General features: G+C 41.1%; 1 protein-coding gene across 3 annotated transcripts in view; it reads right to left on the minus strand.

Moving 5' to 3' along the window:
* ITPK1 (inositol-tetrakisphosphate 1-kinase) overlaps positions 1–25,618 on the minus strand; it is a 140,498-nt gene that overhangs the window by 18,356 nt on the left and 96,524 nt on the right. For all 3 annotated transcript variants that reach the window (XM_005520177.3, XM_088057784.1, XM_088057785.1), the window contains one exon: positions 419–517. In XM_005520177.3, coding sequence (XP_005520234.1) covers positions 419–517 — 99 coding nt within the window. The remainder of the gene's footprint in view (positions 1–418; positions 518–25,618) is intronic.

Raw genomic sequence — 25,618 nt, forward strand, 5'->3', positions numbered from 1 at the left:
CTAAGATTATATTTGTACCCTAAACCAGGGAAAGGGAGAGGTGGGTGAAAAAAGAGGACAGTCAGCAAGGCAGTGATTTTCTCAAGAAAAATAATGAATGCAGCTGGCAGAAGAAACATGTTGCACAAGTTCAGGGCAAGAGGCTAACTTTGTTAGAACTATTAGCATTTCCCAGGACTGTAGCTAAGTGTTGAAAGTAAGGACCATCAATACAAGGCAAAGTAAAATCTGACTGGGAGGGGGTTCGTTCCACATTCCAAGCAGACTGCCTCAGATCATTTGTTTCAGGAAGGTTTTAATATCCTTGACACTTTTAGCAGTGAAACCTAGACTCCTACAATGTTGGCTATGTTTTGGGAGGTGCATGTTCAGTATTTAGAACCTACTAGAAGCACCAAAGAAAAGCTCATGTACATACTGAATGGGAATGCCAGTCCATTCTTCTCTATAAGCTGCAAAGTATCTTCTCCACAGGCACTTGTCAGCTCCATAAAGGGTGGTGAACAGATCCTCTCATCTGCAAGAAAATAAAAAGACTTAAATGAAGATGAGGGGTTTAACTTCTCAGCTGCATCATTACCAGCTCTATCCATACTAACTGCTTCTTGATAGTCAGCTTATATTAAAGCACCCAAACGAACTGTAAGCCAGGCCTGAATTTGGGTTTCTGGAAACATTTTAGAAGATGAAAGGCTCAATTTTAAGACAATCTAAATGGCAATATAAAGCCAGTATTTTCACAGGCGGCAAAAATGATTACCTGGTTAGGAACACTTAGCTGCACAAAACTTAGCCAGTGAGGTGAAAAGCAATTGGGATCTTAGCTCTTAACTTTATGCCTTCAGGCATAATTTTCTAAAGCATTTTACAAAAAAAAAGAATGGTCTGCAAATGTGACTAGAATAGGCAGTCTCACAAAGCCTATCTCCTGTAGGGCTCCTCAGGTAGCAGATTCCAGCGTGTATTTACTTAAGACAAAGTGCCAGAACATTCTGCTGCTCACTGGGATGGCTCTGCCATGAAAGCAGTGTTCATTCATTTGGTCTGGCAAAACCAACCAGAGCACTGCTGAGACACCACCTTGTGAAGACTGCTCAGCAAGCTCTGGGTAAAGAATCATGGGAATCATGGTAAAATTTAGCGGAGCGGGTCTGCTCCAGAGTGTTTCTGCCAAAGTTGTGCTTGTTCACACACTGGGGTTGCAGGAGGCCAGAGTCAAAAAACAGCACTCTTAGTGAGTCAGTAAGTTGACTTGCTCTAGGATGCACTTCATGTTCACTGTAGGAAAATTGAGATGCCCCTGGGAATGCAGCAGGAAAGGCAGAAACCACTGCAGGACTAATAGGACTTGCACATAAATTGCTTAAGAGGACTGGGTTGCAATTTCAAGTGTACAGAGAACCTTGGCTTCAGCCATAGCTCTGACACAGGTAAGCAGGCCCACAGGTTTTCAGACAAAAGCTGTGTGCACACATGACAATGACAACATTGACTAAGTCAAATCAAGGACATCATACAAATATGAACGACTATTTAAATTACCTCCTCAGTGAGCACAGTGTTAGAAATGTACTGCTTTCATGGAGTTTGAGCTGTGGCCAAGTTAACTTCGGAGCCACAAATGAGTTATAACTTGAGTTAGCTGCACAGTACTGAACACAATTCAGAATGGATCTGCCAAGACTCGTTTATCAGACTTATTTCAAGAGCAAAAGCATGACACCTTCCTCCAAGAAGCAACTGGAGATAAGCACAAATGGTGGAAGTAACTGCCTCTGGCAAACTCAAGTCACAGGTTTATATCAACTAGCAACTTGCCTTGAAAATAAGCAAAACATGGCTGAACTGAAACAGGTGGAGGCCATGCTGTGCAGATGGTGCAGGAACTGAAAAGTGAAAGTGAAGTAAAACCCCAGCAAAGCTAAACATAACTCTGAGACAGCCATGCATTCAGAAATCACTGTATAAACATTGTTTAGATTAATACTTTTCACTTCATTGTAAGTATTTATATATAAAGAAAACTGAATCACTGAAAGTAACAGATGCAAAACTCTCTATATTTTGGTACACATATCTCAGTACATCCCCAAACTTTTGGAATGTCTGAGAACTCTGTTCATTAGCGGTGTTGTCACTATAAGAAGTTTTCTGAGAAAAGGCTATTTTCATACATTCTAAACTGAGTAGAAAGATTGATGCTTTGAGGTCAACCTCTACAAAACTAAACAAAACATCCCAGATTTCAAAGCTTTCAATTCTCTGCTATGCAAACAGAAAGCAGCATCCAAAAGTGACAGGTACTGTAATATTTACAAGACTTTGCCAGAGTCAAAGTTCCTTAGTTGGATGAATTTAGGGAATAAGATTTAGTTTACAGATACTTGGGAACAATTTTAGCTTGGCAGCTCTCCCACCCACATGCTTAAGGCTCACAAATAACTTTGCCTTGAGAGTGCAGATGCAGAGGAACGTATGGTTCCATCTTGCTTTCCTCTGTTTCCGTCTCATGCAAACAGGAATGGGAGACAGGGAGGATTCAGTGTCCCTGCTGACTACGTGACACTTGCATGGGGAGATGAAGGAACAGGCAAACCGTAATTTCTTTGACTTCTCACTTAGAAAAGACCACCTGGATCAACAAAAAGTAGCAAAGAAGACTTAGCATCTCAAAGTGCTCCCACTGAGTTTGTACAGCACTGGCATTTTCTCCACCAAGGAGGCAATTCTAGCCCACTGAAACCTCTAAAACAGACCATTAATTCACAGCCAGACCTAAGGACAAATAAATCCTCACTCAACATAAGATTTCAGTAGAGCCTACAATTAGAAAACTGCTGCTCTGAGTTTAACTGCACACACTGAAATTCTAAAGACAGCTGTAGGTTTAAAGAAGAAAGTCCTTCAGCAGCCAGTGATCACCCTCTCCTCCTTCCCAGGGTGGCAAACACATGCTAAAGCTTCCTCTCATCACCAAGCTCCTGCTATCAGAATGATGGCAGTCTCTGCACACCCTCTCTGCATCAAGGTCCAGGACAGATCTCACTCAATGGCTGAGAGTCAATTCAGTACTGATTTACATCAGCTTGGAACTACACCATGCGACCCACATAGTGCAAATGACCCCCAGTAGTACACTGAACCTTCCCTCCCCTCCTGCTGAGTAAGCTGCTTTAGTGTGAACTTACTGAGCTGTGGTGCTGGACTCTTGGCACTATCACCACTTCTTTGCAAATCAGCATTGACAAGACACCACGGGAAACCATTGCCAAAAGAACAGTAAATATACACAAACAAGTAAATGTAACAAGTAAATCTAGAGATGAGAAGGGTGTCATGACTCTGGCTCTGCTGCTGACCCTTTGTATTGATGCTCCAGCTTAACCCTCCCATCTAAAACCAAGCACTATTCTCATTTGTACCTGAGAGCCCAGTGTGGACAAAGCACTTTCATAAAAGCAGTGTTTGAACTACTACAGCATGAGGCCACAGCCATATCACCCTTCCTGTGCAGCTGCACTGGCCACACACCTAGCAGTCACTAGCACAAGTGACTCTGTCAGGACACAGCCCTGATATAACCTAGAACCTGTGCATGGAGCTGATGCTGTTGCTTTTCTACCATCAGAATTCAGCTCTGTGCTGTGCACTGAGATGCTGCTGAGTGGAAGAGTCTTCTTCTATCAAGTTCGGAAAAGACTCCACCTCATCTTCCACCCTTGGCTATGTACAAGTGACCTTAAATCCAAGAGATTATTACCTATGCAATTTCTAATCTTTACACATTGGATCTGAAACTAAAAATCAGGCACTTCGTCCCTCCCTTTGGGTGCATATACTGCATCACACAATAAGCAGATGACCACAATTGTTAACCCTATGCATCTAACATCTTCCTTCATGCAGTCTGGGTTGGACCAAAGATACCAGCAGGAAAAGTCTGTCCATAAATCTACAGACTGCTGTGAATTAAGATTCTGTACATTGCTATAGTGCACATTTAGAGAATGGTATTTCTTTATTTTCTAAGCATCTGGTTGTCTCTGAGAGTCCTGCCTTCGAAATATGGCCACAACCCCAGGTGAACCTTGTCAGGTCCAGAACTGCCAACTTAGCAGCAACTGGGAAAGATTCTTCAGATCAGAGTGTTCAGCTTTCACTTCAAACAAGTACCAAAAGTATCTGTAGCACTTTTGTTGTTAAAAACAACATATTATAATTAAATTTAAAAGTCAAAATTCTGTCACTCTGTTCCTCCCCCATCTTTGTCCTCATTTTTATTGCATGCTTTAGCACAAACTTTGTAGTATCTGTTTTCCATATTTTCCTTTATATATTCTCCCTTTTTTTCAAGATTATTTGATCTCAGAGGGAATTCTCTCTCTCTCCTCTTTCCTACTTTCTGTATTTTTTCTCACTTCCATCCCCATCTCTCATCTAGGCTGTTCCTTTTTTCAACTGTTATTTCTGTTCTTTCAGTGCTACTTACACTTTATCCCTCCACCACCTCTGGATGGAGCTCATGGCTGGAGGGATCACATTCTTTGCAAGTGCAGGGGGAGCATTTGCAGTAGGATGCCTGAGGACAGCAAGGAATCTGGCACTAACAGGTCACAGGTGAGAGGCAGCAATCACAGCACCAGGGCAGTCAGCTCTGGCACACCCTGCTGTGGGGTGAACTTTGTCAGAGTGTTGTTTCATTCCCATGGAACACCAACATTATTATGAGGGCTTGACTGACGATGGCCAGTTTACAGAACGAGTAACACAGCTAACCAACAAGAGACAGGTGAAAGAGCACTCAACCCAGGGTGTCAGTGCCAAGAGGGGATTATTCCAGATGAAGTTCAACAATAGTGACAGGAGCAATGGGATGTCAAGATGGGGAAGATGCAGACTGAAAACTGGCTGGGGAAAAGCATTTTCTGGCAGCGAGAATTGGTGGAAATCTTTGTGCTCAGGACTTGCTTTAGTAAGAGCTGCTGACTAATGCTTCTCTACTCAGGGTACCCTGGTGGCCTGCAGACAGGGCCAAACAATCACAGCATACCCAAACCCCTAGAAGAAGGCACAAGAGGCGAAACACTCAACATACACTCCCATTCAGTAGCCAGGCAAAACATATAGAGGAAAAGGAAGAGTAAAACACGGCTGTTTCCCAGTTGAACCAAATCTTAAAAATAAATGGAAACCACTGCAACAGGGCTGTACAAGACAGTCCCAGAATGTTTTTTGATGAGGGCAAATAGCCCTTGTACTATAAAAGTTTGAGAAGTACTGACACATTGGGCAGCTGTGGATGATTGTGGGGAAAAAATAAGAGAAGAAGAAGAAGAAGAATCTATTTGGATTTCTTTGGTCCTTTATGATTTTGGACAGGTAAGAAACCAAATAATAGATTGCAGATCAAATGCTCTGCATTCATTGATCAACAAACTGTATTTCCTTGACTTCAGAAAAAGAATTTAAAGAGAATTTATGGTCATCTGTGAGACTAGCTCAAAACCTGTGTCTAGAGAAGAAATACAATGAGGAGACCACTATTAAACTTCAGATTTACTGTCTAAACATGTTTCCCTACCTCATAATTCATCTTCCTTCACCACCTAGCCTAGGGATTATGCAGTAGACAGGCTGAAAAAAAGAGTACTTATTCTCAGCACCACCAACCTCTTTCCACAAGACCACAATACAGTCAACAAACACAGCTGAACTCTGAACTTCCGTTTATGAAGTGAGGAGAAGGCTTCAAGTCCCCTTGGCCAGGCAGGGCTTTTTGGAGCTGGTTTAAGGAGTTCCAGGAAAAATACTTTTTGATGCTACTGGGGTCATTACAGTAGCTGAACAAACTGTTTGAAGCTTCAGTCTGAATATCATCAACCAAAATCCTGAGAGGGTTACTGGAAAAACATAAACCAGAAGGTTTTTACTAAAGAATATAGTATCTTTTGCCCAGGCTCAATTCTCATCATTAGCAGTGCCTTCTGTGTTTACACACAGAAGGCAAAAGACACACCAAATGAGGGGCGTGCTGAGGACAAGGGAAAGGTAAAAGAAGATAGTACAGTGAATTTGTGAAACAGGTGGAAGATGCAGTTTATGAAAAGAGCACAAGAGGAGGCCTGGAATCCCCCAGGTGTGCAACAGACTTGGCACACCTAGATCCCCTAATTCTGCTTAGCAGTTCCAAATAGAGCACAGCTTGTGTCTGATTTGCTGTCTGTGCCTGCAAAGGTTGTCAGTATTGTTCCTGAAAAGACTGGGTACGCAACCTCCACATCACACAACGCATTACAAAGAAAAATGACAAAGCTGCTTTGAAAAGTGCTGGTCTCTGTTGTAAACACCCTTAAGAAAAGCACAGAACCATCCATGTCAAAACAAGGACTGGCTAATCATCTAACACTCCTGGAGCAAATGTTCAGCCTTAAACTATCAGAAAGATTTACAGCAGAATGGGAACAAATTCTAAACTTCCTACTTTGTTGAAAAAAGCCACTCTTTAGTAGAGTCTCTTTAAAAATAAATGTATTTTCAGTAAATTGTGCTTCAATGTAGCTTACATCAGCTTGTGGCACTCTGCCTCTGCAGGAGTAGAGAGGATACACTACCAGGGCAATGTCTTTTTCTCCTAATACAATAATGGAAGGAAATCTGAACTTCCAGCTCACCCATGCCTACTGAGTTCATTTTCAACCAAAAAACACAACCACACAGAGAAGCTGGCAAGGATTTTTTAAGCATGCAGCTAAATCTTATCTCAAACGTATCGTAAACCACTACATGACAGAGTGTTTTGCCCTTTGAATCCCTTTATTGACTGTACACTTATAGCTTTGGACTGTAACTTCTGCTAAGGTCAAAAGTTGCTACATCAAGGAGTCAGTCAAGTGAAACCAACCCCAATTTCAGAGCAGCCCAGTCCCTATGAACTGGAAGAATCCCTTCTTCACTCTTCCCTCTAGTAGATAATTTTTCAGTTGAAACTTCATAAACCTAAAAACTTTACTCATAAACCCCACAACTTTAACAGGTTTATTTCAGCACTTTTGAGCTGTATTAAAAATACTCTCAAGTTGTCTTCCCTTCCCCTTAGAAACACATGAACATGAGGAATATTGGCAGAACAGATTTAGTTCAAACATATGTTGATCTATACTCATCACTGAAAAAAACAACGCATATATGAATATCCATGTGTTTGCATTTCATTCTTTAAGTCTCTGAGGGGAAAATTCCAGTTCTAAGGGTAAAGCAGCTGTATTATCTGGGGAGCATTTGGAAACACATTCCAAAGACACAAGAGGGCAGAGCAGACTCAGCTTTGAGGGCACAATTGTAAGCTTAGCTTGACATACAAGGAACTGCACACCAAATATCTGTGTTAAATGGAACCTCTGCAGAGCAACAATCTTGGTTTTTTAAAAAGTAGTGATTTTGAAGCATCTGGGCAGCAAGTGAGGAAATCTCACAACTGAATATAAATATGAAACTATTAAAAAAAAAATCACAATAACTTGTCATTTCCATGCAATTTAGGAGTGCTAATTATGGGTTTTGAACATGATGAAATCAGCTTAGACTCAAGAGAAAATATAAACCATAAAGAAGAAATAAAGGCAAAGGCCATAGTAAAGCCAGCCTGATGGACTTTTTCCTCCCAGATGAACTCTTTCTCTGAGACATTTCACAAAGCTGTGGCCTGTACCAGATCCTCCTTTACTTTTTAGCTCTATGCTTTCATTTTATGCCCACTTTCCTTAGTGAGCAGAATCTTTCTGCTTCCTGAGAAAGGAATTCACATCATCCTTCGGGTACTCAGGGTGAAAGAGGCAGGTTTTGCAGATAAGCATTCTGATTTTGTGCTGACAGAGCCTCACAGGCACTCGACAGTAGAGGAGCACAGCTACAGACGTGCCTTCAGTTAAAACAGATCTGTGGTGAAACACAGTCATTGACAAAGCCTGATAAAGTGTGCTCATGACCATGTAACAGCTTAAGTGGTGAAAAATTATCCCATTCAGGAGACAGAGTAAAGGCTGGGAGATGGGTGTTCATCATCAAATAGCCTCATTTTTCAGCAGGTAAAGGGGTTACCCACCACCTTGCAAATGCAATGGACAAGAAGTTTTGCAGTTGAACTTAAAAAACCAAGCACACCTCACCACAGAAAAAGGAGGCAAATAAACTATCTGTCCAGGAGAAGGAAATAAACCTTCTGGTGCTTCTTAGCTTCTTTGTAATTAAGAACACTAGGCAAAACTCTCTTGTAAGTAATGAAAAAGGGTGGAGAAAACCTGCTAGAACAGCTTTTGTTCAAACAGTAACATTTATTCCTTACAGCATTGAAGCTGTACCAAAACCTGGGGACTCATTTTACAGGCAGGATTGTTTCCAACGTTACAGAAAGAATGAAAGCAATTTTCCTCATCAAGGAAAAGAATGAAAGGGATTATTTGGCAAATGCAAAGAAGTCTTTTCTGCATTTTTACCCCAATAATGTTCTGCTCAGAACACTGGCATTGAAAGTATTGGTATCAGCAAAACCCCAAAGACATTTCAAGAAGACAGACTGTGCAAAATATACCCTGCATGTCTGCTCTACATTAAAATGCAAATGTCAGATTCAGTGTTAATACCTGAACCCCAATTAAAACCAACTCAACTGTCTCTAAACAATAATTTGTATCTGCTGTTTCATATGCTTACCTATGTATGTTGAATACAGGAATTATACTTAGCATTGACATTTTCAAGTGACAAATGTTCCAAATTTTAGTATTCTTACCAACATGGACAACCCTATTGTGTAGAATGATAAAGGAGTGTCAAAACCAAGCACCAGCGTCTGAATATGACCCTTTCCCATGAAATACAGAAGATATATAATGGCCTATATCCCAGATATAGGGATATATCCCTATATCCTAATCCCAGATGCAGGATTTTTTCCTCTCCCAAATACTTAGCTAAAACACTACTTAGACTAGTACAAAAAATTTCCAAGCTGAATTTCTACTTGCAAACTACAAAGCTCCAGGACAGCAGCTGGTGGGATGTTGGTTTGCATCCCCCTGGCCTAGATGGTGGATAGGAACAGACAGTGGTGTGCACTTCCCTGTACACACCTTGTGCACACCTGATTCACATCGGAAATTCAAAGTAGAGAGAGCACCAGTTTTTTCGCTGGTGCATCAGCACAAGCTCCATAAAATGAGATGCTCATCATTCCCAGGAATCTAAAGTAAGCGGTGAAGACTCACAGGTTGACTTACTGAACTCCTTACTGAATTTATTTGTATGTAACTACTCACCTAAACCAGTTAGTTCCTCTCAGCTGGAGAATCAGTCTTTCCTTATATTATAGAGAGTACATTGTCTGATAAAATAGGAAATGCATTCATGGCAGGGGGCATGACGGCAGACATGACGTAGGCAGCATTTTCTTGTCTGTGATGGAGTTCATTTGAAGATATTAGAGTACCCAGATGAGTAGAGTCCACTGAAGCTCTTTATATCTCTAATCTAAGAGGGTTGATGGCCCTTAACCAGATCAGTTTAATGAGCTTTTGGAAGATAAATCCTGGGAGATACTATACAATGCGTGTCCCAGGCTTTCAGCAAACACCACTACACAAGCTGTCAGAGGCAAAGCAGCAGCCCACAAGGAGTGCAAAATAGTGACAAAATTCCCTCCAAGGAGGAGGTATCCCAGGGACATACTGGAAGAGGCTCTGACTATCACTCAATGCTTAGTTCAAGCCCCCATAGTATAGCAAGACTCCTGCAGTGCCCCAGCTCAAGCCCAAGAAGGACATGGCCTTTGGCTCCTGTTCCAAACCATATCTGCGATGACAGTGGAAATGTGAATAAATATTTTATTACTTTACCAGCCCACATGTATGTGAACACAAACTAAGTGCAGGAGTTTACATATAGATCTAGAAAACACAGCAAGATGATGGAATAACAGTGAATAAGGGGAGAGGCACATTGCCGCCACAGCTGAGCAGGGCTGACAGCCAGCCCTGTGGGTAGGTACCTCCTGTCACCTGTGTTGGGAGACCATCTCTATGCTTTGAGGCCAAACAGATTTGCCAGAGACTTGGTAATCACTTAATTTGAGTTCTTTTATGTAAAATAACCACTAAGAGCACAACTACACAACTGCAATTCACTTCTTCCAGTGCCATGGGTGAAATGCAAGAATGTGGCATTTCAGTAACAACAGTGGAAAGAACTGTTTGCAGACACCTAAGCAGAGACTTAACTATCAACTCAACAACAAGCAAATGGGGAAAACAAGAAGCTAATGCCCTGCCCTAACACTGTCCTTGCATAGGTTCGAAAACTTCTCTAAGGGAACTTTTACCCTCTACACTGCTCACCATTCAGAGCTTGCACTTTGTGTCACAGAAGAAACAAACTCAAATTAACAGGCTTTTTTATTCAGAAACATTTTGTATTTTCAATTGAAGATGATATAGACAATCCTGCAGCACTTCGGAAAAATGTAACTGAAACACCGGTTCTTGCTATGAAGGATTCAGCTCTCACTTGTTTGCAATACTTTAACTGGAGCAGGGCACACCAACCAAGGCTGCTGCCTACCACACAGACTGGTATGATTTGATGACTTTTCCCAAGTGACGTGGATTGGGCCCACTCCAAATAAATGAGAAAAAATAACTCCTGAGACAAACAAGCTAAGAGTATTTTAAACATCAGAAAGAAAAAGTCCTACCTACATGGGAAAGCTTTGTTAGTGTATATTTTTCTGTTCTAATTATGTTAGTATAACTATAGGAAAGGAATGCACACACACCATGTTGTTTACACTGGATTAGTTTCTGTTGCTAAAGTTTTCAGACAGCCCTATAAATATTAAGCTATTAGAGAGTATCCAAAGGAGGGCAATGAGGACGGTGAAGGGCCTTGAGAGGAAGCTTTGAGGAACAGCTGAGGTCTGTTCAGCTTGGAGAAGACTAAGGGGAGATGCCATTGCAGTTACAACTTCCTGAGAGGGGAAGAGGAGGGACAGACACTGATCTATCTCTTGTGACCAGTGACAGGACTGAATGGGACAGGGAATAGACCGAAGTTCAGCCAGGGGAGGTTTAGGATGGATATTAGAAAAATGTTTTCACCCAGTATGGCTGAGCACTGAAACAGGCTCCCCAGGGAAGTAGTCCCAGCACCAAGCCTGAGAGAATTCAGTAAGTGTTTGGCCAATGCTCTCAAGCACTTAGTGTGACTGCTGGGAATGATGCTGTGCCATCAAGTTGGACTCAGTGATCCTTATGGGTCCCTTCAAACTCAGCATATTCTGTGATCTCTTTTCATAAACAGCTGCAAAGCACTCTGGGTAGACATCCCACATCAGATCTCAACACTCATCAAAACACTTAGAAATACCTGTGAGAAACTATTGGTAGGCAAGGACCAGAAATCCTTACCTACTATCCTGAAACCATGTTGGTGTAGGAAGCTGACACTATTTCCTTGCTACTGACAGGCTGCCAGGAGAAAATCCTGTATTGCATAATTCTCTCTGGCATCATGGAGAAGAGGTAGTGGCCGCTGAATTGGAAGGGGCATGTGCCCAAGCTTGGTATTTCTGTGGATGCCATCTGCTAAGACGCCAGACTTCCAGAAGAATCCAGGACAAAGTGGTTTCTATTTCTATTTTCTCTGGTGCTGTAAGTCTAAGTCTTTGGCTGCACCTTTGGTGCAATCAATGCCTGTGTCCCTGGTTTTACACTGGGCATGTCAAGCAGCTAGCAGCAGCCAGAAGCTATTTATTCCATGAAAATCTCAGTGCTTCAAAGCAGGAAGTCCAGCACTTGACCTCCTTCAAGAACACCTGGGAGGGTGAGAGATGGCAATAAAAAGGCAGAGGGAGGAAAGACAACTTCACCAGAATGGAATCCTTGACTGATGTGCGAGCACACATGGTAGCACAAGCAGCCTCCTGTGTCTGGCTGTGAGCTCCCCAGAGTCGTGTGCCAGTGAATAATCGTGACAGAAAGGGGACTTCATCTCACATGGCTCCAGCCAACTTGTTTCTGCAAGCTGTCTGTGCACCAGCAAAGCCAATGGGAAAGGCACATTTGGTCTGTGATTTTACCTTATACATTCAGCAGTTTATAACTAGTAATTTCTGGACAAATCTATCTCTACCCACTGTTTGTAAACTCCTAGTACTGCACACACACGTAAATTTTAGCTAGACAGCATGAAGTTCAATGAACTGCCGTTTGCTGCCAGACAATTACCTTCACAAGAACTGTTGCTACAAAGTAATCCTCCTGTTTTTCTGAAACGTACATTCCTGTCTTGCAGGGAACAATGCTGACCTGTATAGTCTGAATATACAAAGAAATACCTATCATTTTCTGGCTTCAGTTACTACTCTGACTCCTGATTCATGAACTTGCTACTATCTCCTGTCAAGTATGACAGCAAGGGTGGAAGAGATGTCCACATGCAGAAACACCCAGAAAGAAAATCCAGAAAAGACAGATAACTTCTGGCTGATTTCACAGAATCACAGAATGGTTTGGGCTGGAAGGGGTCTTAAAGATCAAATTGTTCCAATCCCTCTGCCATGGGCAGGGACAACTTTCACTAGCCAGGTTGCTCAAAGCCCCTCCAACCAGGCCTTGAACACTTCCAGAGATGGGGCATTCCATAACTTCTCTGGGCAACCTATTCCAGTGTTTCACCACCCTCACAGTGAAGAATTTCTTCCTAATACTGAGTCTAAACTTTCTTCCAGTTTGAAGCCATTGCCCTTTGTCCTATCACTACATGGCCTTGTAAAAAGTTTCCTTAGTAGCAACACTGGCCAGGACAAATTCTGAATCATATTCTCTACTTTGGCAAACATTAATTCTCAAACAAACTTTCTAGTATAATTTTACTTGTTTAAAATGAAGTGCAAGTACTGCCCTGGACCACCTGACCATAGCTGTGTTCCTGGCTTTGTCTTGGGCTCCTCAGCACAGGCTTGAAGTTTCTTCCTGAATCTTATACTTGTAACAACTCATGAGCCCTGGGTTACCCCTCCTGCTCTCTCCTAATTAACTTGTATAGAGTTCCCTTCATGAAGTGAGGGAAATCTTTCTGCTGTTTATCTCTTTGTACTGTATTGGGCTGCAGGAGTTGTATCTGCCTCTGCAAGTAGTTTCCATCTGCTGACATAAAGACCAGTTGCACTGAGGTATACCTTTTTTTGCCCCATTGGTTTATCCATTTAAGACTTGATGTAACAGCTATCTCCAATTAGTCAGGATTTAAGGCACATGGGAGGTGCTTTCCTTAAGAGCTAAAGCATTCTAAAATTTTCTGTGCTTTCTACATATAATGACTATGTCTCCACTTCTCTCTTCTTTATCCCCTCACTTTGATGAATACAGCAAAACATTCACTGTCTAGGCCATCTAATTATAGGACAGCCTACAAGTCTTCTAGCACATTGCTGGTTGTCCATTTGTCCATCACCTCCTTTCCTATCTCAATCCTGCCACCACCCCTGACCTTTCCATTTGCACCTACACATTGCCATCTTGTCACAAGCTTTCTCAAGGATAAATTCCTTTTGTGACATTTCTAAAACCAGGTCCTTCCTCAAGTCCCCTTTGCCAAAACTCAAGCTTATTCAGTTTTTTTTTCCTTTCCCCTGGTAGCTGGATCATTTTTACATCTGTACTTATTAACTGACCTAGGAAATGAAAGTTGTAAAGAAATGTGTTACATCTATTAGTTTCCCCAGTTAAGTATATATGAAAAAGGCAAGTGTTACCTCAAGACGAAGAATCCTCAAATATAATGGATGGATTGAAGAAAACTGAGGTTTAGCACAGCTGCTGACTGGATAATTTAGAAAATGGGAGCTGAGTGGGTGCAGGCAGCTGTGTAGGAGCATCTTCAAAAATCTGGTCAAATGTCCCCAGTTCCCTAGATGGGAATTGGAATACAGGGGATACAGACTCCTAGAAGGTCAGACTGTATCATATCCATCCCTTAGCTGTCCAACACAAAGGGGGCTGTGATCCCTGTAAGTTGGTAATACAAGGATTTTCCCTTTCACCACAGCCATTGAAAGGACACATGACAGTGACTCAGAGACAGAAGATGCCTTGAGCCACACAGACATATCCATGCAAAAAACAGCACCAAAATTTGTGGCTCAGATTATCTGTGAGATCAATGAGAAGTTCCCCGTAGGTTCAGTGTCAATTCCCAGTACTCAACAGATCGTTTCCCAAAGGAAAAGGAATGTCCTGTGTCTTCAAAAAATGTACTTCTTAAAGTGAAGTAAACAGAGAGAGTAAAGAGAAGTAAATAGTTGCAAAAACTTGATTTGTACCTGCTGATTGTCTTCCAACCCTACTTTTTGGTGGTTGTCAATGCTGGTAAGATATGTCAAAATCCTATGCTCTACAATATATGTCTTGCACAAAAAAATTTAAATCACAGGCTAAACTCTATTCTTAATCATGTTGTAATCAAAAAAGTTTTAAAGACTACCCAGTCAGAAGAATGCCAGATACATACCATACCAGTTGTAGGATCTGAACTCTGCTCTGTAGGTGGATTAGAAAGTTACGGAAAGAGCTAAATTCTTGGCTAATTTTCAAGAACAGAAACATTGCTAAGCTCAACAAGTTAGACAGATCTCAGCATGACCCATCATGGTTTGTATAAAAAGTCTCTGATTTAGTAGAAATGCTATTTCCTTTTTGTCTGATCTATTTCATGACTTTTTTCTAGTCTTTGGGAATCTGCGTACTCAGTTTCTTTTTGACAAACTGAAAATGCTGTAACAAAGTCAGGGCAACAGAAGATTGAGAGACAGAGCACTTTCAAAATGAGGAACACACCTATAGATCTGGAAAAGCTAAATACTTCAAGGGAAATTAGTAGATTTCCGAGACATGCAGTCATGTCTTTCAGCCAAAACTTTACTACTATCTGCTTCTTACTAGATGAAAATAATTAGCTTGTATTTGCAAAGATTAAAAAACCAAAACAGAGTATATACTAAGATTAGACTTTTCAACTAGCTAAATGCAGATGAAAGGATGCTCATAAAAAAATCCAGGCTAGTATAATTGATGTACATTTTATTTATATAAGCCTCTTCAAATACACAAGGTTCCATATGCATCAAAGATTCTTCCTTCATTCCTGGGCTATCCAACAGCAGTTTCATTTTACTGCCAGGGAAGCTGAAGCAGACCCTCGATGAACTGATGAAAGCAACAGTGGGTTTTGGTGGTACGCTCCCTCACACCATACCTACAATTGTCATACAGCACTCCTTGCTTGGAGATCTTTCCCATTTTACAAAGGCAGAACTCATCACCAATCCATTTTATAGCAGTGAAAGCGAGACAAAACTCTAGAAGGGCTCATCAAGAGACAGCCTGTGGACAGGGGTGGAAAACCTCATCTTCTGTGACTGACTCCATCTGAACCAAGAACTTAACCAGTTCTGGGTCTGCTCTGAATCACCAGCCACTTGCAATGCAACAGCTGAACAATGTTTGTTGAGGCATTTAAATATAGAGAAAGGAAACAAAGATGCAAAAATATTGAAGTAAAAAAGTGCAGTGGAAAAGTTTATAAAAGCTATGAACATCACATAGAATGTAAGCATTTTAATTTATTCCAAGAGTGCAGAATGTGATCCCAAATAACATTAGGATTTGAAAGATAAATAACACAGACACATAGCTGAAGCTTTATATGAGATTTCCTTGTGTATCTGGAAGCTCGTATCTCTGTCATTTGCTGGGTTTCAACTTAGTGCTTTTGCACTAATCAAGATTAGTGATTGCTTATGTTGGTCCTTGTGCCCATGGATGACTCTATGTAAGTGTAAGCACTGTGCAGGTGTCCAAATGTGAACATTTCTGTAGGTCCTCTCAAACGCAAGGATCTGCATGTCAGTGCTCAAAGAACTTCAGAAACAAGCAGGACACAGGCTGTACAAACACATCAGTTCTTTGAGGTGGAGAGGCTGTTCTTTCTGACTTGAATTCACATTTGGAGAACATGAAATTATGCGAACAGAGGACTTGTGAGATCACAAATGTGCCCTGACAAGAACATTTCAGCTTTCCTTCAACTTCCCCAAGGTCAGGACTGGTGTCATTTGTTAGAAAAAACCTGAGTACCATGTATTAGGCAGCAAAGCAGTGTACATACATCTTTTCTTGATAATTTACTCGCATTACCAGAGAAAAGGGCAACAGAAGACAAGGTGAAAAATTTAACACTTGTGTTAAAATGCAGGAATTATGTACCTGTCATGGGGTGACTTTACCTTTAAGGTGGTTTTGGGAGCTAAGGAAGTTGAAGTTGCTGGTGACTGATGGGAGTCTTTTCTCCTGACCAATTATCAGTCATTTCTAAGAACTGACAGCAGTTTTGACCATCGAAAAGGGAGATCAACTTCTGAACCCTACCTTAAGATGTAAAGCCAGGGCTCTCTTGTTCTCTTTGTTTCCTGGCTGTGAAAAGTAACAGAGCTCCAGCTGGCCTCCCGTTCCCTGCCCGGCTGGGCCCAGCGGCTCCCGGCTGAGAGATGGGGCCTGCAGGGCTTGCCCTGGGCTCTGGCTGGGCAAGACCGGTCTCTGGCTTGGCTGCAGTTTTTTTGCCGTGACGGAATTCACCAGAGACTGCCGAGTAAAGAAAGGAAAAAAACCTCTGGACCTGCGGCAGGCTGAGATAGCGACCACACTCTCCAGAGCAGCCATGAGGAATTTTCTATCGCAGACAGCTCCAGCTCCTACACCGGCAGAGATCACAGAACCATCTACAAAAGCCTGGGCAAGATTTTAACCCTTTTCATTACCCAAATGAGACTTGCAGATTAATCTTTTTATCCAGAGAGAGAAAAAGAGGGTTATCAACATGTAGAGACTTTATAAACTATCAGAGACAGTAAAGAAAAGAAGCTTCAGAAAAGGTAGAGAATAAGAAGATGCTTTATAAGCTGAAAATAATTTTCTGTTAAAGCTATGGAAATGGACAATAAAGTCCTGAAAAAACTCCTTTAATTCATAATAGAGTATATAGGGAGGAATAGAGTGTTCAAAGTATGAATTTTGAGTAAAAAGTAGAGTAATTGTGATACAGTGAAGTGCTGGAACAGTGAAGCGAAGATTTGAAGCCTTGGGGGGCAATGAGAAAACTGTTTTCTAGTGAAGCTCACAGAGACAGATGAAGAAGACTTTTGCCTTTGAATAACTCATCCTTAAAATGCCATCCCTAGACTCATGGCCCATGCACACCTCAGAGTGATGTGAAATGGGAGGAGTGAGCTCTGATGACAGCATTTCTGGGCAGCTGACATCAGGGCAATAGAAAACTATAGCAGAAATAGTTTTCTTGTGAGCAACTCCATAGATTAGCAGAAGAAGACTTCTGTTTCTCTACAAAGACTGATGAAAAGACTCTCCAGAGTTCCAAAGTTTTTGTCTCTATGTTGTCATGTGAACAAAGGAATGGTAGGTAGTGGGGGATAAAAAGGGGTTTCTGGAAGTTTATTCTGGTGTTTTTATTCTTGTAGTTTTGTTAATAAACTGTCTTTATTCCTTTTAAGTTTTAAGCCTGTTTTGCTCTTGTTCTAATCCATATCTCACAGCAAGAAATAAGTAATTTTTTTTAGTTACTGGTTTAAAACCACGACAGTACCTTTGGTCTCTTAGGGAACTGCCTTCAAAACCTGACCTCAGCAGCTTCTCTCTAAGATGAATGTGGAGGAGGATGCTGTTATTTCTCAGTGCTGCTGAGTTCAGCTCAGCAAGAAGGGGAAAGCACTGAGGAAGGAATGCTCTGTTTTCCCAAACAAGGACATGTTAGCACCCTACCGGGACACCAACCCAGGCAGTACCAGCATTTGTTTTGTTCCAGTAAGTCTGACTATTAGTCACATCTATGCACTGTCTGCAGCAGCCAAATGCTGTAGTGAGACTTGTACAGACAATTCCAGAAACACATTCATCCTGTGCCAAAATACAATATACTGTCAATTAAAGAAGGGGATTCTCACTCCAAGAGCAGGGGTGGGATTTTTGGGACATTTTTGTCTCCAAAAGTGCACCAGGAGTCAGAGGCAACATAGGACCTGAAAAGTCAGGAATGTACCACAGTTCAGTCTTACAACATCCTCGTCCTTGAAAACTCTAAGTTTTAGCAGAACAAGAGGAGGAAATGCCCTGAGGACTCCTTGAAACATCTCCACAGGAAGAGATGTTGCAAGTATCAATTATACTGTGTAACTGAAAAAGTGGGGAAAAACACAAGTGTGTTCAGAACTAGAAAATCACAGGTGTCAATATTCAGGCATGTAACATCAACATTTCAAGCTTCTCCATCAAGTGTTTAATTATAGTCTCCTTAGGTTCCTTAGAAATTGTCTGCACAGCATACAGCAGAGTACAAAAGCAGGAAACGATTGGGAGATTTGGTGCTTTACTAAAAGGGGAAGCAGAGAACACGCCAAGTTTCTTATGAAAGTAAGATGATCATGCCTTGTGTAACGCTGCAAAGGGATGGCTGCAACCCTGACAGTGGCTGGGCTTTTGAAAGTGCCAGGGAGCCACATCCAACATAACAGGACAGCAGCAATGAGCATGAGGCAGTAAGCCTACCTTGCTCATGCAAAAATCTGTCACTACCACTGTTTGATTTTGCAGACCACTCTCATACAAATGCACAGAAGAGGGAGGCATCCTGTCTGCTCTGTTCACCTGAGAGCAACAATTCAGGCTTCCAGGCACAAACAGGCAGCTGTGAACAAAAGAGGAAATGAAGTCTAACAGAACTCATACCCTGCTGAACTCACAGCTTGGTGCTCCTTGTAAATGAGAGATGGAGGACATGACTTTGGTTCACAGCACTTAGTACTGTCATTATGGCCTTTAAGGGCTGCACTAGCTAAATGCACCTTTGTGGAGCCAAACTCCTTCATTTCCTTCTGAGCCCTGTTCAGGACACAAGCACACAGGCTTTACACTCCAGCAGACTCATGGAAGGTGTCATTCCAAAACTGACCAGTAAGGAAACCACAAAACCAAAAATGCTCCTTCTTTCTGAACAAACCCTCATCATTCACCTGCAATTTCTAGGGGGAGGCTGGTGAAGAAGGCAAGCACCCTCCCACAGCTCAGAATGTTTGTGACATTCCCCCTTATTTCAGTCCTATGTGATCCACGACAGTACAGCAGTTAGCATGTGTATGTGTCACTGGAACAACTAGTGGGAAGATAGTGCAACCACCTTACTGGAGGAGCTGGAAGTTTAATCTTCCTGTGGCATCATCAGGACTGAATCCTACTGTAAAAGAAAGCAGAGGTAGGCCTCATTGGCCTCAACCTCACGGCCATGGAAGGCAAACATAGAGAACCCAAGGAGGGTAGCACTGCCACAGCCTTTGCTGGTTGAAACAAAGCATCAACCAGGCATGCTCAGGGCACAGAGCTGATACCTCAGCATCTTTTGAATCTTTAACACTTCTACACTATGTACTTTATTCTTCACCATGAGGCTGAGTTGGATGGTTATTTGAATTTGCTTTCAAATCTGCAGGATGACCCTTGCCCTGTATACCATGAAACACTAATTATGTTCACTTTGGCAAAAGTTATTGGTCTGTGATTGAAATAAATATCCTGTCTTCAATGCCTGTTTCTTAAGTCTGCTCGAGTAAGAGAATATTCTATAAATATACCCCTGCCAATAAACCAATACATTCATGTTTTTTCACCCCTTAACACTGATATACTTTCATAGCTTTCCCCTTATAAATATTTTGCAAGCTTATGTCAGACAAGAAGAAATTAATTTTCTGTATCAAAGGCAAAGAGCAGGGCACATGTTTACGTAGCACAGTAAGAAATGAAGCATTTCAAACATGTAGTTGCCAACTGGGAAATTATTAGTTCTTCATTAGCAAGAATTTGACTTAGGTATGAATAAAGTTACCAACCTTTCCTCTCCCCTTTCTGTTTATCCTACTAAGTAGGAAATCCCAGAGACCACATTTAATAATGTATCTTTCTAAGAAATTACTTTAGATTTCTAAAGGATTTTCATTTATTACAGTTCATGATCGTTTCCACACGTTCCTCTACTCATTTTACTTCAGTTTCTCTCAAAAAAACCCCAAGGATTTTAATTTACTTTCATTTTTAACCTTTGCATTCCACTTCAGAAAGTCTGCTATTCTGCAGCATGAGCCTAATCATTATATTCTGTCTTACACAGAGCTGCCAAAATCCAGGGTAAAACTGCAGTCAGACAAGTTCAAACGACTTTTTCAGGAGAACAGAGCCCAGGATGAGGTGGGATCCCCACAGGCAGCATCCCACCCCATCCAGCAGGTACAACCTGCAGGCACCAGTACCAACATTTTTAAAGTAATTTCACATATATTTCATTACAGCTACTCATCATTGAAGCCTGGGAAAATGTCAGCTGTCCTTTTATTTCAACACCCATCTAACTGCAATATGACCAACAGAGGGAATAAAAGCAGACAGGACTAAAACACACTGTATTAAATAAACCAGCTTTAGGTTTCCTAATATTTTTAAGAGACCAAAAAGATTCATCCAACCAGGATCAGGAAGGTTTTTTTTGTTCTCCAGGATGAGACTAATCCTTTGCATTACCCTAATCCTTTTTATTCGCAGGTTTGTGGACCCCTGTGGTGATTCCAAAAAATGGAAATTCGGATGTATATTTGTAGTGATGGGGTACATGTCTCATGTGACACTCTCCCATGAAAACAGTTTCTAGTATTCACTTTGTTTCTCTGTATTTTAGTTTTCCTTTAGGTTACCCCTCTCCCTTTTCTTTTGGTCTTTGCCAAGGCAATCTTCAGTATCCTTTACTGAAGGGACTTTTTCCAGCATCAGGACAATGCCAGATCATAATGGCACAAATCAGCAGAGAGAAAGGCTAATGGCATGTGTCCAGGAAAGAGTATAAAACCACAAAAGCTCACAAGGACATTGTCCCTATTATAGACCCTTGCAGCAGCCCTTTAGGAACTTCTTCAGGAAAGAAAAGGATTTATCTGCTCTCAACAGGTTTTTCTGACATGAATCTTGTTGCTTTTTTGAATGCACACAAATTAGCATTCACAGCACTCAGTGGCACTGAATTTCCTTGTTTAGCTATGCAGTGTAGAATAGTGAAAATGTTGGGGTTTTTTTTCAAGCTTACCACCTACTACTTTCATATTTACCAGAAGAAACAACACATTGCTGTTCCCATTCATCAGCAGCATGCTGCTCCTGATACACACAGGCCTCCATTGTGCACCCTCCCCACTCAGCTGCTTCAAGAAGTTTTGAACTCAGCTTTTCAGTTCAATCAAATCCTTTGCCAGTGAAGCTGCTGTACTGGGGATGGAAAAGAAAGAGTCTGGCTGCTATTACGAAGCATTTCAGTAACACAGTACAAGTTTCTGTCGAAAAATCGTACTTTTGCCTGCAAAGACTTGTGCTGAGTCTATAGTAGACATTCTTTACAGCACAAGCAAATAATTTTGTATTCAACGAGGAAGATTTCAAGAAAAAACAAAAACATACTTCTGTAAGCATGCTTTGGGACTTTAGGCTATTTAGGTTGTGTTTCAATGTACCACATTATTATGCAGTCTTTGTGAGGTTAAAACAGCCACTTTCTAAAACAAAACAAGGTACTTGGTTGGAAGAGGTCGGTGAAATGCAAGAAAATACAATGCTTGTAGACGCAGGTCAGATTTTGCACAGTCTCCTACACAATCCCTATCTCTCATATTAAAGTGCCCTAAACAAAAAAAAAAAAAACAAACACCAAAAACCTCGTTATTAAGAATTAGAAACTGCTCTAAAAAGAATATGAAATAATTAAAAAATAGCTCTTCATTTAGATTGTCTTAGTTCACAAGGGAATGCACTTCAGCATTAGTTATAATGAAGCTGGTAAGATGCACTTATGCAGTTACAGAGCATTAAAAACATACCACATTCCTTTTGTGTGACTTAGAAAACTAATCAGAGGCCATCATCAAAGAGATGTTATGTAGTATCTATGCAGGTTGTAAATCCTCCCATCCTTGTGTTCAGAAGGAAGGTGAAGAGTCTTGCTCCAAAACAACCACTGCAAGCCCAGCTCAGAATTGGGTAGTGCTGGTCAGACTCTGTCTTTCAGCCACAATTGCATCTAGATACAAATTTGCAAAGACTAGCATACATGTAGGCAGGACACAATATTGAAGTGAGATGCCTGCAGGGAATCAGCTTGCTTAACACCATTCTCAGCCAAATACACGACATATACCCTTGCCCCGCCAAAAAACCCTTACCTAATTTGAAATGCCATATTATACATGTTCTGTTCATTCTCAGATCAAGAATACAGACAATAATATATAGCTGGAAATAAGCTTTAACTTCAGGTTAACTTTAAATCGAGAATCAAGCTGGATTAGGTTGAGGTTTTTGTATTTGCTTTGTAGCAGTAGATGTGTCTGATGTGGGGCTCAGTTTGAGCAGTAGATGTGTCTGATGTGGGGCTCAGTTTGAGGAGTTAAAATGCTCAGATGCTGGTTTTGAATCCAGAAAACTCCACACAATATTTACTCTCCCTGTTCCCAAAAGAGGTGTGTTCAGCTGATTACACATGCATCCTTAGTGCCCTACAGTGTGAAAGGAATCAGATCTGAGTGGCACCCTTCCATAGCCCTCTTCTCCCTTCTTGAAAAGGAGCCGTAAATTTAGAGGCTGCTACAATTCTGAGCCAGCAGGTATTTGGCAATGAGGGCTACTCCATTGTTGGGAAAAGGTACAGTCTGGAAGAAAAGTACATTTCTCCTGCAGGATGCAATGCCCGTGGCTAGATCCAAGTGTGACACAGAAAGAATCTGTTCCCTGCAAAGCAACAACAGCACGCTCTGCACAGTGAGCAGCGGCAACTGCTGCTGCTTTAGCCTTTGCCAGCTCCAGCCGAGCACAGTACTTCAGGGCACTGTGAGACTGAAGATCAAAGCAAACAGATGTCCCTAATCTTGGTTAGAGCACTTGAACTAGTAATTACATCAGAGTTTCTCAGGAGAGTCGTTCACAGGATGCTGTTGAGAGTTTGGTTGATGGGCATTTTCCCATTAAGGAAAATCCTTCAGTAAGGACATCTTCATTATGTACCATAAAGGTCAGTACTGGCAAAGGACACTTAGGAAGCCCTGTGACATATGACTTGTCCCATTATTAATCTTATCCAGCCATCAGCTAAGGATGTCTCAAATGGTAAATGTAATAGAAAAAATAACAAATAAATCCTATTTTAGGAACAGCTGCTCTCTGATCAACTGAGTCTACCAAAGTTTAGCTGCAGTCCTTCAAAGACACATCTATTAAGTTCATTAAAACACAAATATACAGTCTGGTTTATTTGAGCTACATTTGGTGTCATACTGCCAGCCCATGAACTTTTACTCTCCTACATCAAACTCTGACTTTTAGCATATGTAATACTTAATTTTGAGCAAGCAAGTCTTCCTACAGGATAAGGATCACTACATTAAATTATCATTATTTTAATTACCATGTTATCTCAACTCTGGAATTGCTGCCAGCCCTAAAGACATGTTTTGTTTCAAACTACAAAGAAGTGTCACTCTTCTGGACTGTGTTTAAAAGCCATGACATTTATTTAACCCTTATAACAATGAGTATAAAGCAGAAAGTTAAACTGCACCATTGAAAGGTAAACACCAAGTTCCCAGCAGTGTTAATCTTTCTCTGATCCCTTCTACCAAGACGCTGCTTCTTGCAATCTGATCAAACTTGAAAGCCCACAACTACTTTTGGAGATTAGCTGATGAAGCAGAAAAGAGGAGAGTGAGTTATGGGGACAGCAAATTCAAGAAAAGTGTTTCATTGTACAAATTTCTTCACGCTCAATCCCTGTGGCTCTTCTCATTAAATGTGTTCTATATTACTTGAATGACTGCCTATATCGAATTTACATAACCTCTCTTCAGTCAACAAAAGCCCAGCACTGACACAGGCCTTAATTTAGACTTAAGAAAACAGAAGATGGAGGAAAATAGGTAGCCATGGGTCCCACTGGATCTCTTGAACCATTTATGTCATATACAACACTTGAGATTTTTACTTCACTTGAGGTAAATTGAATAGTGAAGGGCTCTAGAGAGAAAAGAATGGGACGCTAATTTTTGAGATGTTAACAGATGAGAAGAGGGGGAAAAACCTACTGCTTTAGGTTCTGCCTGCTTTTGGGGACACTGGGATCTGAAGCCTAAATATTACCTCTTTTCATTGTTCTTGCTTGTCAGAAGTATTCTGCAATGGTGAGAAAAACATTCCTGTCTGAATTACTAAAAATAAAAAGCCTGGGCTTTAGACTAGGCATAATACAGTGCTATAGAGTAAGTGCAGATCTACTGCTGGTATGGAAGGACATATGCATGTTGTGTATTTACTATGATAACAGTCTTATTACCACAGACAACCTGAACACAGAAATCTGCGGTTAGGTTGGGAGGTACTTCAACTCAGGTATACTCAAACTACTTCCTGTTAAGACACAGATTAAAACTAACCCCCAAAATTTTATTAAACACTATCATCCCATCAAGGCTTGTGCTATAATGCTCACAATGCTTCTAAGCTGGCAAATACTGAGCAGGTCAGAAATCCTCCCTGTTGGGGGACCTGGCACCACTAAGAGTTAATAAAATGGGAAGGCAAAAATGAGCACACATTTCCAGATGCTTAAAAGAGAAACAGTACCTGTCAAGCTCCAGACCCAGATTTAGCATGTGGATAAGGCAACTGCATTCACATACTGGAACCTTTTGTTGGGTGTTTTTCCCCAAGAATAAGCACTCTCCAGTCTAGAATCTTGCTCTAGTCTTGTACATGTGTAAAACCTAGAATTAGTGGCCTTAGGTTCTCTTGCAAATAACCTTGTTTGATGCTTGCACCCCTTGAACTAGAGCAGATGTTATCTAATAATATTTTTCTTCTCACTAGGTGAGAAGAGCGATGCAGTATGAGAAGAGCTGTTTCCAGCACTGATGTCACCTGGAACTGAAGATAATCACAAACTGCTCTATCTGCCCTTAGTATCCCTCTTTTAGTATATTATTTGATATGGATAGAGAAAGCAGATTTTTTTTTAAAAAAAATCTTTTTCACTGTTTGTTCTCCTAAGTCTGACTGCTTCCCGTCATACCCTAGCAGGAAAATTCTCATGTTTCAATATCTGTTCTCTCTGTACTAGCTTGCATTAAGTTAGATCTAATATTTTGAAAATTAAGTTTTAAATAACCCCACAAAAAAAAAGAAAAAAACAATCCTAACTCCCTAAATATTAATTACTGACTTCTTTCACAATATCCTTTTCAAAAACAGTATGAGTACTTTATTCTCATGGTTATTAATGCAACCTCACTGCACTGGTTCAATTTCCTTTTCTTCTCAATCTACCTTCTCTCACTCATGGTCCCTGTCAGCTTTTCAAGGGAAACAGATGAGTATCCTCCTGGAAAAGATCCCTGCTCAATCTTACATTCATAGATCATGTAGCC

This window comes from Pseudopodoces humilis, chromosome 7, assembly GCF_049639895.1.
Source record: "Pseudopodoces humilis isolate 2021_Gansu_Grassland_sample_001 chromosome 7, ASM4963989v1, whole genome shotgun sequence".
In the NCBI taxonomy this organism is placed as follows: domain Eukaryota; kingdom Metazoa; phylum Chordata; class Aves; order Passeriformes; family Paridae; genus Pseudopodoces; species Pseudopodoces humilis.